Source organism: Scyliorhinus torazame, chromosome 4, assembly GCF_047496885.1.
Source record: "Scyliorhinus torazame isolate Kashiwa2021f chromosome 4, sScyTor2.1, whole genome shotgun sequence".
NCBI lineage: Eukaryota > Metazoa > Chordata > Chondrichthyes > Carcharhiniformes > Scyliorhinidae > Scyliorhinus > Scyliorhinus torazame.
In genome coordinates this window covers 278,727,018-278,744,407 of record NC_092710.1, presented here as the reverse complement: position 1 = coordinate 278,744,407, position 17,390 = coordinate 278,727,018, and the positions used below count along the sequence as shown (strand labels likewise).

General features: G+C 42.8%; 1 protein-coding gene across 3 annotated transcripts in view; it reads left to right on the top strand.

Annotated features, from left to right (window-relative positions):
- The window catches only part of tbx18 (T-box transcription factor 18), a 30,564-nt gene extending 14,499 nt beyond the window's left edge, over positions 1-16,065 (top strand). For all 3 annotated transcript variants that reach the window (XM_072499830.1, XM_072499829.1, XM_072499831.1), the window contains 2 exons: positions 9,764-9,858; positions 11,852-16,065. In XM_072499830.1, the coding sequence (XP_072355931.1) occupies positions 9,764-9,858; positions 11,852-12,567 (811 nt within the window). In that variant the 3' untranslated portion in view covers positions 12,568-16,065. The remainder of the gene's footprint in view (positions 1-9,763; positions 9,859-11,851) is intronic.
- Positions 16,066-17,390: the final 1,325 nt, after the last annotated feature.

Sequence of the window (17,390 nt, the reverse complement as noted above, 5' to 3'; positions counted from 1 at the left end):
ATGCTGGCTCTGCCAGCAACCCCCATATCCCATGTAAGAATAAAAAACATTTCTGGTCACCTTACAATAAAAAATATCTCGTGGCGCTGAAGAGGGTGCAAAAAAAGATTTACAAAACTTTTACCAGAATGGCAAGGTTATAATTATCAGCAAATATATACTCTTAAAAAAACTGAAGAATCACCTAATAGAGAGAAATCATGATATCATGGACAAGAACATGACAAGAGGTTATCAATATCAGACAGTCACCAAGAAACCAAAGAGGAAATTCAGAAAAAACCTCTTTACCCCCAAATGGTGACCATGTTAAACTCACTGCGACAGGAAACATTTGAGGTGAATAGTATAAATTAAGGAGAAGCTAGATAAACACGAAAGAGAAGGAAATAGAAGGTTAGGAAGCTCTGCAGTCCTGCCACATCCAGCGGCCAATGGTAGTGGACAATTAACTCACTGGAGGAGGAGGCCCAACAAATATCCCCATCCGGAATGAAAATGAAAATCGCTTATTGTCACGAGTAGGCTTCAATGAAGTTCCTATGAAAAGCCCCTAGTCGCCACATTCCGGCGCCTGTTCGGGGAGGCTGGTACGGGAATTGAACCGTGCTGCTGGCCTGCTTGGTCTGCTTTAAAAGCCAGCGATTTAGCCCAGTGTGCTAAACCAGCCTAAACCAGAATGATGGAGGAGCCCAGCACATCAATGCAGAATATAAGGCTGAAGCATTCGCAACAATCTTCAGCTATAAATGCCAATTGGATGAGCCAATCCAGCCTCTTCCGGAGGTCCCCAGTATCACAGAAGCCAGTCTTCAGCCAATTTGACTCACTCCGCATGATATCAAGAAATGGCTGAAGGCACTGGATACTGAAAAGACCGTGGACTCTGACAATATTCCAGCAATAATACTGAAGACTTGTGCTCCAGAATTTGCTACACCCTAGCTAAACTGTTCCAACACAGCTACAACACTGGTATCTATCTCGAAATGTAGAACATTGCCCAAGTATATACACAAAGAGCAAGTCACATCAAACCTACCCAATTTTACCCAATCAGTCTATTCTCAGTCATGAGTAAAGTGATGGAAGTGGTCATTAATAGTGCTACTTAGTGGCACTTGCTTAGCAAAGACATGTTCACTCACATTCAGGTTGCGTTCTGCCAAGGTCACCCAGCTACTGACCTCATTACAGTTTTTGTTCAAACATGGGCAAAAGAGCTGAGCTCTAGAGGTGAGAGTAACTGCCCTTGACATTAAGGCAACATTTGACCAAGTATAGCGATAAGGAGCCTGAGTAAAATTGGAGTCAATAGGAATCAGGGGAAAATCCTCCGCTGCCTGGCACAAAGGAAGATGGTTGTGGTTGTTGGAGGTCAATCACCTCATTTCCAGGACGTCACTGCAAGAGTTCCTCAGGGTAGCGTCCTAGGCCCAACCACCTCCAGCTGCTTCATCATAAGGTCAGAAGTGGGGATGTTCACTGATGACTGCACAATGTTCAGCACCATTTGTGACTCTTCCGATACTGAAGCAGTCCATGCCCAAATGCAACAAGATCTGGATAATATCCAGGCTTGGATGAACAAGTAGCAAGTAACATTCGCACCAGACAAAAGTCAGGCAATGACCATTTCCAATAAAAACATCGACCCTTGACATTCAACGGCATTACCGTAGCTGAATTCCACACTACCAACATTATGGAAGTTACCATTGACCAGAAACTTACTGGACTAGCTATCTAAATCGTGTGGCAACAAGAGCAGGTCAAAGGCTCAGAATCGTGCGGCAAGTAACTCACCCCCTGACTCCCCAAAGCCTGTCCACAACCTACAAGGCACACGTCAGGAGTGTGATGCAATACTCTCCACTTGCTCCAACAACACTCAAGATGCTTGGCACCATCAAGGACAAAGCAGCCCCTCGATTGGCACCCCATCTACGCAATTCACCCCATTCATCGCCGACACACAGTAGCAGCATTATGTTACATGTATAAGATGCACTGCAGTAACTCATCAAGGCTCCTTAGACAGCATTTTCCATACCGACAGCTACCACTAACTAAAAGGACAAGGGCAGCAGACACGTGGGAACACCATCACCTGGGAGTTGCCAGGTCAAAATCTGGTACTTCATCCCTGAAGTAAATGACAAACGGGAGCCCGAAGAGTTCATAAGAAAGACGTTTGTTCAGCATAACAGCAGTATTTACACAGGACCCAGTTACACATCTCAAGGTCCTCACTCCTTCCTGTCAGCTGCTACAGAAGCTGACCTGTTATACTGGTTAACTCACAGCTCAATCAGCACTAAGGAACAATCATCCCCAGCTGGACGAGTCCCATCTAGGGTTATAACAATCCCTAACAGCACTGTGGAGTTCCTACACCATATAGACTACAGGAGTTCAAGATGGCAGCTCATCTCCAGCTTCCCCAGGGCAATTAGGAATGGGCAATAAATGTTGGCCTAATCAGCAATGCTGGCATCTCATCAATGATATGAAAATGCTGATAACGTCATAGAGATGGCACAAAAGCTTTGTTTATTCATTCAAGGATGTGGGAGTTGCCAGTAAGACTGGCATTTATTGCCCATCACTAATTGCTCTTGAAGGTATGATGAGTCAACTTCATGAATACAGCCTCTTGTTGCCAATGGTTTGCTAGTCTGTTTAAGAGGGCAGTTGAGTGTTAAGTCATCTGGTCCAGAGTCACATTTAGTAATGATGTCAAATTTCCTTTCCTCGAGGGCATTAGGGAACCAGATGGGGTTTTACAACAATATTGGAGTTTCTTACTCTCCATTACTGATACTAACTTTTATTCTAGATTTTGTTCAGTGGATTGAATCTATTTTCCACTAGCAGTTGTGGTGGGATTTGAGCTCATATTACCAGATTACTAGTCCAGTAACATAACCATCATGCTTTCATACTTCTCTGCCTTCTGAAAAAGAGTTACCCAGTTGAATCAACACTTATCACCTCTTGGTCCATTATCATGTAGGTTACAGCATTTCAAGTGCATATCCAAGTACTTACTTTATATGCAATAAGAATTTATATCTCTAATATCCTTTCAAGCAGTGAGTTCTGGACCTACATCCTTTATGTGGAAAAGTTTCTCCTCAACTGCCTCTAATCGTTCTATCAATTACTTTAAATCCAAGCCCTCTTGCTTATCAACCTCTCTGCTAAGGGGAATAGATCCTCTCTATGCACTCTTTCTAGGTCTCTCATAATTTTATAAATCATGCCTCCACCTCCTCTGTTCCAAAGAAAATGACACATTCTGTCAAATCCTTCCTCATAGTTAAAATTCGCATCGCAGCAACATCTTTGCAGATCTCCTCTGCACCCTCTCTTACACAGTGATCTAGCCTAATTAGTGTATTATACAGTTCCAGCATAACCTCCCTTATTTTATATTCCACACTTGGTTAACAAAGAAATGTATTCTGTATAGCTTCTTATCTACCTGTGGACATGTACTCCAAGTTGTTCTACACTTCTCGGCAACATAATACTTATTCTGTTTTCCCTTGCCTTGTTTGTCCTCCCCTAACACATTACCTCATACTTCTCTGGATTGAATCCTACCCACTTGACCAGACATTGATATCTTCCAATAGCTTTTTTCCTCCCTATTAACCATCAGGCTAAATGTTACATATCACGCTCCTACATTTAAGTCTACATCATTGATACATCCTCTAAAAAGAAAGGCACTCAATACCGAGCCCTGCAAAACCCCACTGGAAGCAGTCTTCGATTCACATAAATCATCCATTATCCTTTTTTTCCTGCCACAGAATCAATTTTGCACCTGATTTGTAACATTTCTTTGGATACCAGGGGCGGGATTCTCCGTCCCACCAGCTCCGTTTTCCGGCGCAAAGTGCCCTGCCGGCAGCGAGATCCTCCATTCCGGCAGCTGGCCAATGGGGTTACCCATTGTGGCCATCCCACGCTGTCGGGAAACCTGCTGGCATGGGTGTGCTGCCAGCAAAACGGAGGATCCCGCTGACGGAGAATCCCGCAGCTTGTGTTTTGACTTTTCTGATGGGCAGCGTGGTAGCATAGTGGTTAGCACAGTTGCTTCGCAGCTCCTGCGTCCCAGGTTCAATTTCTGGCTTGGGTGACTGTGTGGAGTCTGCACATTCTCCCTGTGTTTGTGTGGGTTTCCTCCGGGTGCTCCAGTTTCCTCCCACTGTCCAAAGATGTGCAGGTTAGGGGATTGGCTATGCTAAATTGCCCTTTGTGTCCAAAAAAGGTTAGGTAGGGTTACGGGGATAGGGTGGAGGTGTGGGAATAGGGTGGAGGTATGGGGTTAGATAGGGTTCTCTTTCCAAGGGCCGGTGCAGACCCATTGGGCCGAATGGCCTCCTTCTGCACTGTAAATTCTATGATTCTGCCATGTGGGACTTTGTCAAAAGCCTTGTTAAGACCATGTAGACAACATTAGTTGCACTGCACTTCCTTGATCCTTCTTGTTAACTTAAAAAATAACAAGAATGTCAGATAGTCATGACCTTCCCTTAACAAATCCATACTGACAGTCCTTAATTGATCTGTATCCTTTCTAATGGACAATCAATACTGACCATCATAGGCGGCACAGTGGCGCAGTTGTTCGCACTGCTGCCTCACGGCGCTGAGGACTTGGGTTTGAACCCAGCCCCGGGTCACTGTCCGTGTGAAGTTTGCACATTCTCCATGTGTCTGCGTGGGCCTCACCCCCACAACCCAAAAGGTGTGCAAGGTAGATGGATTGGCCATGCTAAATTGCCCCTTAATTGGAAAAAAGAATTAGGTGCTCTAAATTAAAACAATTACTGACCATCAGAATTCTCTCCAAAAATTTGCATAGCATCAAGTTTAGATTGACTTTCCTGTATTTCTTTAGCCTATTCCTTTTTACCTTTTTAAATAATGACATAATATTAGCAGTCCTTCAGTCCTTTGGCACTATCCCTGTAACCAGAATGGTCTGGAAAATTATGGTCAGATCGTTCTCAATTTCCTACCTTGTTTTTCTTATTGCCAAGGTGTAGTGATTTATCTACTCTTCAAAGTGCTAACACCATGTTTATTTCAATTAGACGAGAAGGGGTGGGAGGAGTCTCAATTGGAACAATAATGCCAGTATTGATTGATTAATATTTAATTGATATTTATTGTCCCATGTACCGAAGTACAATAAAAGTATTTTTCTGCGGCCAAGGGAACGTACACAGTACGTACATAGTAGACAAATGAATAATCGACAAAATACATTGACAATGGTACATCAAAAAATAGTGATTGGCTACAGTGTGGAACAAGGGCCAAACAAGAGCAGCATAGGACATCATGAATAGTGTTTTTACAGGGAACAAATCAGTCCAAGGGAGAATCGTTGAGGAGTCTAGCAGCTGTGGGGAAGAAGCTGTTTTTACGTCTGGATACGCGGGTCTTCAGACTTCTGCATCTTCTGCCTGATGGAAGGGTCTGGAAGAGGGCAAAACATGGGTGTGAGGGGTCTGTGACATGCTGTCTGCCTTTCTGAGGCAGTGGGAGGTATATACAGAATCAATGGGAGGATGGCAAGCTTGTGTGATGCGTTGGGCTGAGTTTACCACACTCTGCAGTTTCTTGCGATCTTGGGCCGAGCAGTTGCCATACCAAGCTGTAATGCAGCCAGATAGGATGCTCTCTAAGCCCCACCTGTAGAAGTTTGAGAGAGTCGATGCAGACATGCCGAATTTCTTTAACTTCCGTAGGAAGTAGGGACGTTGTTGGGCTTTCTTGACTGTTGCATCAATGTGAGTGGACCAGGATAGACTGTTGGTGATGGTGATCCCTAGGAACTTAAAGCTATTGACCATCTCTGCTTCGGAGCCATTGATGTAGACGGGGAGGTGTGTAGTGCTACGCTTCCTGAAGTCGATGATCAGTTCCTTGGTCTTTCCAACATTGAGAGAGAGGTTGCTCACCATGCAACCAAGTGATCTATCTCCCTCCTGTAGTCTGATTTGTCATTGGAATGTTTGGGTTGAGTGGTCTATTACTGCATTCTATATAATGCTCTGACTACAATTGGATATAATGTACATATCCATGGTGGAGCAGGACAGCCCATTATTTCGACTTGCTTGGGCATGTTCAGGTTTTATAACCTTTTGCCCACAATGTTGGTGTAAGTGCAAGCTGATAATGCTGCAGCAAAGGCAGCATGCCATCTGGGAGCAAAGGGACAAACGGTACCTTAAAGGTTAAACAATAAGAGCAAGGGATTGAGAAATCAAAAAAAGTGAAGGGCATTTAAGATGAAAAATTCAAGTGAATTCAATGCCAAATCAGCTACAGAGAGAGAAAAGGAAAGATTGGATTCAGCACGAGAGAGAGAGAGGACAAAAGGAAAAAGTAAGAAAAAAAGTCACATTATATATTTTTATAATATGAACATACAAAAATAGTAGCAGAAGCAACCCACTTGACCCTTTGAGCCTTCTCCTCCATTTAATAAGACCTTGGCTGATCTGTTAGTGTTTTGAATTCCACATTCTCATCTACCTCCGATAATCTTTGTTTCCCTTATCTAACAAGGACCCATGTACCGCCGCCTTAAAAGTATTCAATGACCCCACCCCTGCTGCCTTCTGAGGCAGTGAGTTAGTCGCACAACACTGTAAAAGATCTCTTCAAATCTCTGTCCTAAAAGGGCGAGTCATAATTTTAAAACAGTGCCCCCTGCTTTTGGACTCACCTGCAAGAGGAAACATCCTTTACACATCCACCTTGTCAAACAAATTATACATAATCATCCAAAACAATTCACAACCTGAAGGAATGACACTCCAGAATTATAACAGTTCACTTCTTTGCCAGCTAGGTTGATTGCCAGTCAATCACAAATATTACCTTTTAGAAAGTATACTTGGATTGTTAATTACTGCACTCCTGTGGTGAGGTTAATAGGCAATTAACATGGAAAAGCAGCAACTTCATGTAAATTATGGGTCATGTTCTTGAAGGTAATGGTGCAGTTGTATTTTATCCTCACCACAAGCTATATAATAATAATTGCTTATTGTCACAAGTAGGCTTCAATGAAGTTGACTGTGAAAAGCCTCTAGTCGCCACATTCCAGCGCCTGTTCGGGGAGGCTGGTACGGGAATTGAACCCGTGCTGGCCTTGTTCTGCAGTACAAGCCAGCTGTTTAGCCCACTGTGCTAAACCAGCCTCTCTGTTGGCTGATTTATGCATTAATGACAGTTCATTAAGATCTTGCTCTTTTCAGCAAAATCTTACCCAATGTTTACCTCTTTGGACCAATATTGAATGCTCAATGAGCACATATTAATTTCAATATGAATGAAATGAAATGAATAAAATGAAAAATGAAATGAAATGAAATATTAACAAAAAATAAGTTTACATTTGTTTTAACACAAGTGCAGATAAACCAATGAAATTCTCAGGAATATCTCAGGGAAAAACAAGCATCACAAAGGAAATTGGTATCCTTGGGCAACAAAAAAAAAACTATTAAACAATTGGCTTATGCTAGGGTGGCATGATGACACAGTGGTTAGCAAAGCTGCCTCACAGCGCTAGGGACCCGGGTTCAATTCCGGCCTTGGTGACTTGTGTGGAATTTGCACATTCTCCCCATTTCTGTGCGGGTTTCTGCCGGTTGTTCCGGTTTCCTCCCACAGTAAAAAGATGTGCAGGTTCGGCAGGGTTATGCGGTTAGGGCAGGGGAGTGGGCCTAGGAGAGGTGCTCTTTTGGGGGATCATGCAGACTTGATGGGATGAATGGCCTCCTTCTTCATTGTAGGGATTCTATGGGAATTTTTCCTGTTGAAAATCAGTTTCGTGATTGGTCCATCATTGTGGATATTTTTCATAGCCCCATACTGGCTCCAATATACATTTCATTCACATTATTTACTTAACGTACGTTAGCAAACCTATGATCGGTCTAGACTAATTAATATATTTTTTTTAAAATCCAGAATTTGACTTACTAGTTTCCTTGTGAAACAATACAGCAGTTATTTTTACTGTGATGTTTAAACCATTCCTTTTGTGCCCCATCAAGATGGATCTAAAATTACTGGCAAAGAATGGAAAAACTTAAAAATGATTCATACTCATTTTACATTTGAGAAAGAAAAGTCCAAGTAATTCTGTTCCATTCTATTGTTGAGATAGACAGATATGTTGTCCCAAAGGCTGGATTGCATCCAAGGAAACATGCAATTATTTAATTTAAGTGACTTAATTCCCTGGTTGGATGAAATAGTAATAATATATTCACAAATGCATGTAAATATTTGGAACATGCAAACATGGAATTAAGTTACATTTCTACTTTAATGATTATTCCAGTCGTAGACCGAGTGCCAAACAAAAGCTTTCAAGAATGCAAGATGCTCTTTAAAAAAGGCAACGCATCGGGAAGTAATGAAAATGAATGAAATTCACCTGAAAATTGCTTGGTTCTGAGCACACATTTGTTCCCATGAAAAAAAACAAAATACTGTGGATACTAGAAACTTGAAATAAAACATCAAAATACTGGCAACCTCTGTGCCTCCTCTTCAGGCCTGAGGGGAAGTAGATGGATCAGTTTCTTACAACATTACCCCTCCCTTTGCCTTTTGTTCCATCATGTTTTTGTTATGTAATCTCTCCCTTTACCTTTATTTCCACCTTCTCCCCTGGCCTTTCAATGGCATCAAACCCATCACATAGGGGAGGCGGTGGCATTCTGGTGTTGTCACCGGACTAGGCATGCAGAGACCCACGCAATGTTCTATGGCAGATGGTGACATTGGAATTAAATAAAAATCTGGAATTACAAGTCCAGCAATGACCATGAAACCAAAAGCCCATGTGGTTCAAATTCACTGATGCCCCTTTAGGGAAGGAAATCTGCTGTCCTTACCTGGTCTGGCCTCAGTATAACTCCAGAACCGCAGCAATGGCTTTAAATGGCATTGCAAGCCACTCAGTTCAAGGTCTGAGGCAATTAAGGATGGGTAATGAATGCTGGCCCAGCCAGCAATGCCGCATCCCATGGAAGAATTTTAAAAAGTCAGTTCCAAAGAAGACTTGAAACTGTTTCTCTCTCCAGTGGAACTGTCAGACCCACTTTAGTTTTTCCAGCACTTTTTATTTTCATTTTTGTTAATTCTCTCAGTTGTGAATGGCCACAGACACTGGGAATGAAAATCTCCTTGATTGGAACAATCAGCCATTTGAGGAGCCATTTGACTGAAAACAGAAAATAAAGCAAAACTTCACTGATTAATTATAGGACTGTCCCTTTGTCTTTCCATACAGTGCTACAGTCATTATTAGAAATTTACAAACATTATTTATTTTCTCATATAACCTATGCAGATTTGGAAAAGTCAAAAGCAATTTGGCATACAGAGAGTTAATGAATAATCGTTATCTTCACTCTAGAATTTCACCCCACTGAATAAACAGGAATTCTATTTTGTTTGCATAACAAATGATGGGCTTTGCACTAAATACGTACAACTTCACTCTATAGAACTGTCACTGTAATCAGATACTCCATTATTGAATTCATCATTATAACATTACAGACATTCACCATTACTGTGACATTTCAAATATTTGAGAAATAACATTTTCCAAATTTGTGTAATGAAATATTTATCAACATGCAATTTCATTTACATAGATAGTAAATGGAGAGCAAGTGATTTATGAAGTGCAATTTTCTTGATTTAGAATGGGTTTAGAGGCTATTGTGGAATCCTATGCATTCTGGCGGCCGTCTTTGCGGACACTCAGCTTTGAAGATATACCTGGGATTCATAAACAAGGTATTGCCCCTGTTTGTTGTTGAACCATTATTTTTGTCAGAGCAAGGTGCAAAGTGACCAGCAATAAAAAATGTGAAACAACATGACCTTCAATATATAACGATGGGGTTCATACTACACTAATATCATAAAATGAAGAACAAAAATGTTCTGTTTGTTTTCAGACTAATACTTTAATACAGTGAAACCGTTTTATAGTGAAAGATTATTATCCACAAATGCCATTTTAACTGTGTAAGACTGCTTATTTCATGTCCACCAGTGTGCATGTAAGCTTATTATGTATAATCATCCTTTTAGAATTAATATTCTTGTTGACCGCGATTTTCTGGGCCTATTCACCGTGGGCACAAATCCCGCTATGGCTGCTGACTCTTGTGAGAGGGTCGTAACGGGACTTGCGCCGGCGAGATCTCATTTTGAGATCTTCCCCACCCCCACTGGCAACATAATCAGGTTCACTCTCGTTTTAATATTCAAAACTGCTCAACGCCGTTGCTTCTGGTGTCATCAGATGTGCCCCCCCACTGGCCTGATGTAACATCGCCGTGAATCACTACTGGTTTCCAAAAACAGAAACCAGCCATGTTGGCCATGCCAGGAATTGGAGGTAAATATAGCCCCAGGGTAGTGAGGGGCATGGCAAGGAAGTGCCCTGATACAAGGGTAGTTCTGGGGTGAGGCATCCATTATGTGCGGTGGTACGGCAATGATGGGAGAGATGCAGGCCAGACACTGATCCCGATGATGAGGGAGGGGTCAGGTCATCCCTCTGTGGTGTGGGGGGGGGGGGGTTTATCTGACTGTTGAGTCAGATAAACAGGGGGGCACGGTTGGCCATCTGTGTTGGAGGGTCAGGGGTGTTCCACTTGTCTGCTGAGTGTCCTGATGCCTGGGGTAGGTTGGGACCTTCAATTTCACTTTGAGATCAGGAAACCCTTTAAAAAGAGGCCCCGATCTCTGACTCCCAGCTTTGCTGGCGAGTTTAGGCCCTGCCCCCGAGCTGGCCAAGACTTTAACATTGCAGAGTGCTGTTTCCATCAAGTTTCCAGCACTCTGCACAATGTTGCCTGTTGAGTTTCCTGCTGTACCATCAAAAGCAAGGATCTGACTGTAAAACCAGATCATACAAAGTTGGTGCAGCATGAGGTAACTCCAGTACACCTAGTTCTTGGTGCACGTCCAATACGAGACTGTGCAAGCATTTAAACTGAATGTGTCTGTGGCTGGGGGACATAAACCGCATATACCCATTCTGCTTTCGAAAGAAACCAAAGTACAAGGTACGTTTGACATGAGAAGCAACAAATTGTTCTTTGCTGCTTTAATACTCTGTACTGAAACATAGCAGTGTTTTGTGTGTGAATATATATCTTTAGGTAGTTTTCCTTGTTTCCTGAAACCCTCTGGTTTTTGCTGAGCTAATATTCCATAGTCTCTTAAATAGTAATTTTCACGCATGAGGCAGAACAGCGAGAGTCAGTGTATAATTTGTCCAAGTTGGGTTTGGTACTGTCCTCACTTCACATCCGCATAACTGTATTTGCAGCAAGGCTGTTGGGTGGCAGTCACTGGAAAGAGTCCTCACTGATTCTCCACTTGCATAGGGGGAACTCCCTCAATAGGGGGAACATGGTAGCTACAGATGAGGGATCCAACAGGAGACCTTCCTGGCTTGTTTGACTTATTTGACTAAATTCATTGGCCGATTAAGGGTACAACTGTGCCTCTTTTCAATGCTGATTGGCATTGTGGATTGGCACATGATTTTGCCACACCAGTCTTAAAATTTAAAGGGCCTGAGGAGAACATGGAATCATTAGATATGGAAGCCAACCATCCACTGGAAATAGTTTAACATGAAAACATGTAACTTTCATTTGATGGTTGCAGAGGCAGCCAATGTTGTAATATTCAATGAGAGATATAGTAAAGTGAAAAACAGCCATTTGCTACAACAAACTTTGCCAAGAGACTGTGTTTTTCTCAATAGGTGGTACAATGTCCTCATCTGCCCATCAGAATCCAGGAAATGGTGTCCCAACACATCTTCTACCCGGCTCTTCCTGCTCCTCTCCAGCTTTCCACCTGGCACCAAATAGTGGGCAGCTCTGCAACTTGAGCCCAGCAGACTTCACCACCTGCAACCGCCCGGGCTTGACCTTTAACAGATACAGCAGCAGTCTTGCTGAAACCTACAATCGTCTGACCAGCCCTGGCAGTGAGCCTTTTGCATCCCAGAGGACCCCCTCCTACATTGGAGTTGCTAACACAGCAAGTGTGAACATGTCAATATCCAGCAGTGAAGGAGAGGCATTCAACTGCCATCAGGCCGGGTTGTCTGTGCCGATCTCTGGGATATCATCTCCTCAGCTCCAGTACATCATGCCTTCACCATCAAATAATGCCTTTGCTGCCAATCAGACCCACCAGGGCGCCTACAGTACTTTCAGATTGCACAGCCCGTATGGTTTATATGGATATAATTTCTCCACTTCCCCCAGACTGGCAGCCAGCCCTGAGAAAATCATTTCTTCCCAAGGAGGTTTCCTGGGTTCATCTCCCAGTGGTACTATGACGGATCGACAGATCCTGCCCACCATGGAGGGGGTGCCTTTGCTCAATAGCAGCCAACAAAGCTTGTTCGACTCAAGGCAGTTAGGGTGTTTAACAGCTTCACCGTCCCAGATTCCAGCGCATTTGGTTTGACAAAATAGCTGAACTTGAGTGAAAATCTGTGCTGTTGCATTATGACATATTGGTGGAGTTTTTCTATTTATCAACCTGTTCACCGCTATCAAATATGCTATTCAGTTGTGGCACTGGTAGGGTGTGGACTGAACGTGCAGGAGGTTGGGACATAGCTGGACATTCCATCTGGTTGCTGTGTAAGAAGGTTCCTCGGGATGCAGTATTTGTTCCGACAGCAGGTATGGTATGTCAGGTGATATGAGGCTCTAGTTGTGATCCCAAATGGAGCTTCAAAAGACCCTGTAATTCAGGCAAGAAATGGAGAAGAAGGTCAACTGTTTCAAAAATCGTTATCATTGACTATGTATCTTTTATAATGATGTTATCTTCTGGATTGACTAACTGTAGCAGATAGTGAATGGACTTGATTACAATGTGAAGTCAAGACATTTGGATACAAATGCCTGCCTTGCAATAATGACTCTGTTTCAACAATTAACCTCACATAAAACCCGAAACACAATCCTTTGGTCCATCCGGTGACTTATCCTTTCCTGCCTCTAGCTTTCTCTTTTACTTTCCTAAGATTGCGGACACACAGCAGCATATTGATCTATAAACCTTGGCAGCCTTTCAATCCTTGGTCAAACAGTCTTATTTCATGTGAGAGTCTAAACGCTGGGTGTCGATTGATTGCCAATGATGTGGGTGCCATCAAAGGCTGATCCTGTCTGCACCTAATGGTCTTGCAAGAGCACTTTCCACAGCAAAGTATTAGATTAAGAGAGATCGAGTGTACAAACGTACAAGCAATATTATCTGGATGATTTCCACTCTTCCTAAACTGGAGTTAAATGATAGCAGCCACACTACTACCCAATTCAGAGTCTCAAACTCATCAAAGACTGGAGAATGCATGTGGTTCTTAGTCTAACGCTTATATTTGCACCCACTCAAGCCAGCCAACTTAAAGATTTGTCTCCCTTCCCTTCATGATTTTAACGGTAACATTTTGTTTCAGAAAAGTGTAAGGCTCCAGCACCATATTCTAAAGTAACATAATAGATGCTAGCAGCCATGACTAATTATAATTTCAAAACTGAAGCACACTGTTCTAGAGCCCTGCTTTGTTTAATATTCTAAAATAAATTTTTGAACTAGCCGTCAAAATTTACAAAGCAAATGAAAAATGGGGGAATGTGGTAAACATGCTTCCACTGTAATTGGCAGTTAAACATCAAATCATTTATTTAATTCTATTCATGATTAATTAGCTATTGAGTCATGGCAAAATTGTATAAAATAAAAACTCTTTGATAACATGTTGCGATGCTTTCATTCATTGCCTGTAGGGTAATCACAGAGCCAAACCATGATTCAAAAGTTAATGGGCGCGATTTAACTAAATGGGAACAAAGTTCCACAGCGAGCGCATTTAGCTGCGTGTCTCGTGGAGCTTACAGTGCTGAGAAACCAAGGCTGTAAAACGCAACTCGCATTTGATAAAGGGCCTCAACAGCGACCAGGCGGAACAGCACTCATGGGGGTTCTCCGAGGGGATTGGAGGCCCCCAGGTGCATGCCATGTGGACAGGGTGGCACCATGGCACTGCCAGCTGCTCATCCTGGCAGTGACACCTGGGCCACACATAGTTTTGTGCACTGAGGAGTTCCAGTGAACCTTTTTTAAATGGCGTCCCAATCTCCGAGGCCCTGAAATGACCCCCAACAGCCATGCAGGGCACCCCCAGCCTAATTGTACCCATGCACAAAACACCACCTTGGCAGTGCCAACCTGGCACCACCTCTACCATCTGGTAGTGCTGCCTTGACAGTGACAGGCTGGTACCAAGGAGACACTGCCATGGTGACAAGCTGGCAGTGCCATGGTGCCATCCTGCCCAAATGGCATCCTCCTGGGGGCCTCCGACCCCCTCAGAGACCCCCATGAGTGCCATTCTGCCTGGTCCCCATTTGTGGAGACCAGTACTGAACGGTGCTTTCTGAGGTCTCCAAGGCAAGGGAGATAGATCCCACACCTCGGGTAACTCAGGAATCTGCACATTAAATTGAGACGAGCTCTCTCGCTTTAATATGCAGATTTGTTAAAAAGTGATCCCACCCATTGATCACATTACAATGTCTCCGGGGTCTCCGGAATATTATCGGCCACACTGCGCCGCAGCTTGCTGCTTTTTGGGCACAGCATGGCCATTAAATTGGGCTCAATAGTTCCCATGGTTTCTATAGTGAAAAGGTAACACAAATTAAGAATCGGAAGTACACTTGCGCAGTCGTACAAAGAGATTTCATTTATCTGCAGTATCTCGGAGTTTAATTCTCAAATTATTGCTTTTGGAAATGCAAAACACTAATGTATAATTCCAAAAAAAAGTAATTAAATACAGATGTTTGGGATTCATCAGTTAAAACATATTCAGCAATATTCCCTCAGAATTTACATTTAATGCTCTCCTTTAGTTTTAATTTTGTTTCCCCCAATTATGGGGCAATTTAGTGTGGCCTATCCACCTATCCTGCACATCTTTGGGTTGTGGGGGTGAGACCCATGCAGACACAGGGAGAATGTGCAAACTCTACACAGACAGTGACCCGGGGCTGGGATTGAACCCGGGTCCTCAGTGCTGTGAGGCAGCAGTGCTAACCACTGCACCACTGTGCTGCCCCTAATGCTCTTCCCTGCAGAATGGGGTCACATAAGCCACAAAACAGACTACTGTGGATAAATTCAAAGACAAGTAGTGTCATTTGGAAAAATACACTCTTCAAAATATATTCACCGGTAAAAAATGTTATCTATAACTGAACATTGATATATTTTGTTGAAATTATTCCAGGCCAAGAGACTGATTGTTGCTCATAGACCGATCATGCTTCTGTGAGGACGTTACCAAAATAAAAATAGATCTGAACCAAACTCCAATGTTCTAGTAAATGATGCCTAAGTGCCTGGAAATACAATGCCTCTCAGAAATAGAAGCACTTGAAATCACTATAATAAATGATAATTCACAAAGTGTATGCCTGAAAACTTTTGTCCGACTGGGAAGATGTGTCCCAAGTATCTTGGGATTATATAAGCAATACAAGTGAGATATCTTCCAAGCTGGTATTACCATGCGATGTTTGCTTTGGGGAAATATAGACATTCTGAAGCAACTTTGCCAGTTGAAATGTTGCATGATAAGGCGTAGTATCAATTCGTAACTTGGGTAAGATTGTGTTCTTATCCATAGGGAACATTACCAGCCTCAAACCACAAGGACTACAGTCTTTTCACTCCCTCTTTGAACTGCACCATACCGTAAGTGCCAAACATTCTTGTCGCATTTTGTTACTTAATAGTGAGGAACTATGTCTAAATTATTAAGCCTCATGTACATGAATAGCCCTGTCAAAATATTGTGTAAACTGTACTTTCAAATTGTTTAAATGTGTAAATATGTAACTGTTAACACAAAATTTTACTGGCAATAAAGAGGTAGACTTTATATAAGTACATGCCTGAAGAGCCTTTATTATAGTGTAAGCTAATAGGGCAAGGGAAATTCTAGTCCCTCTTGGCTGGGTGTTTATTCTTAGCTCATTCACCATGGAAACAAAAACGATAGAGAATGTACTGTGGACGTATTGAAAATATCATGCAACTACACACTTTATTGTGCATGCATACAGTAAAGTAATACAGCTACTAATAGCTCATATGATACGATTATAGTTCATCTTTCTGGATGGTCACTCCAGATTAACGTCGCTGCCCTCACTGAGACCCACCTTCCTGGAGGGGCAGCTGAAGAACAAACAGGCGAATACACCTACTACTGAAAAGGAGAGGCTGACAGACACCTTCTTGTCCATGGAGTTGGTTTTGCTGTCCAAAATCGGATCTTGGATGCACTGCCAGAACTCCCCAGTTGTACAAATGAAAGACCCATGCACTTGACCTACAATCAGCCATAACCAATACTTTTAGGGCAGCACGGTAGCACAAGTGGATAGCACTGTGGCTTCAGAATGCCAGGGTCCCAGGTTCGATTCCCGGCTGGTCACTGTCTGTGCGGAGTCTTCATGTTCTCCCCGTGTCTGCGTGGGTTTCCTCTGGGTGCTCCGGTTTCCTCCCACAGTCCAAAGACGTGCAGGTTAGGTGGATTGGCCATGATAAATTACCCTTAGTGTCAAAAATGGTTAGGAGGGGTTAGTGGGTTATGGGGATAGGGTGGAAATGAAGGGCTTAAGTGTGTCGGTGCAGACTCGGTGAGTCGAATGGCCTCCTTCTGCACTGTATGTTCTATGTTCTATGTCATCAATGATTATGTCCTGACCGTTGACTCTGATCTAAGATGTTGAGGAAAAGTTCTATTCGGATCTTGCTGAAGTCTTCATTGCCGTTGCAAAAAAAGTAACGATTATTCTTCTCGGGACCTTAACGTTAGTATTGGCCATGACTTTGATGTCTGGAGCAAAGAAACTGGGAAAATCAGGATGGGAAAACTCAATGCAAACAGCATCCTCCTGCTGGAAAAATGTATTCAGCATGGCCTCATTATGATAAACACCCTCTTCCACCAGAAGGACAAATTAAAAAACCACAAAGAGGCAACATGGATCAAAATATTGGCACCATCTAAATTATGTCATTGTTCAGGTTAAGGATCTAAGCGATGTCTGTATCACTTGATCCAAGCATGGAACAGATCATTTACTTTTTTGATTGGTGATGAGCATCTGCTTTGTACCAAGAAATTGCATTACCCAAACGTCTAAGAAAAGAAGATCAGTGTCTCAGCCCTAAAGCAGCCCAACCGAGGAGAGAAATTCTAA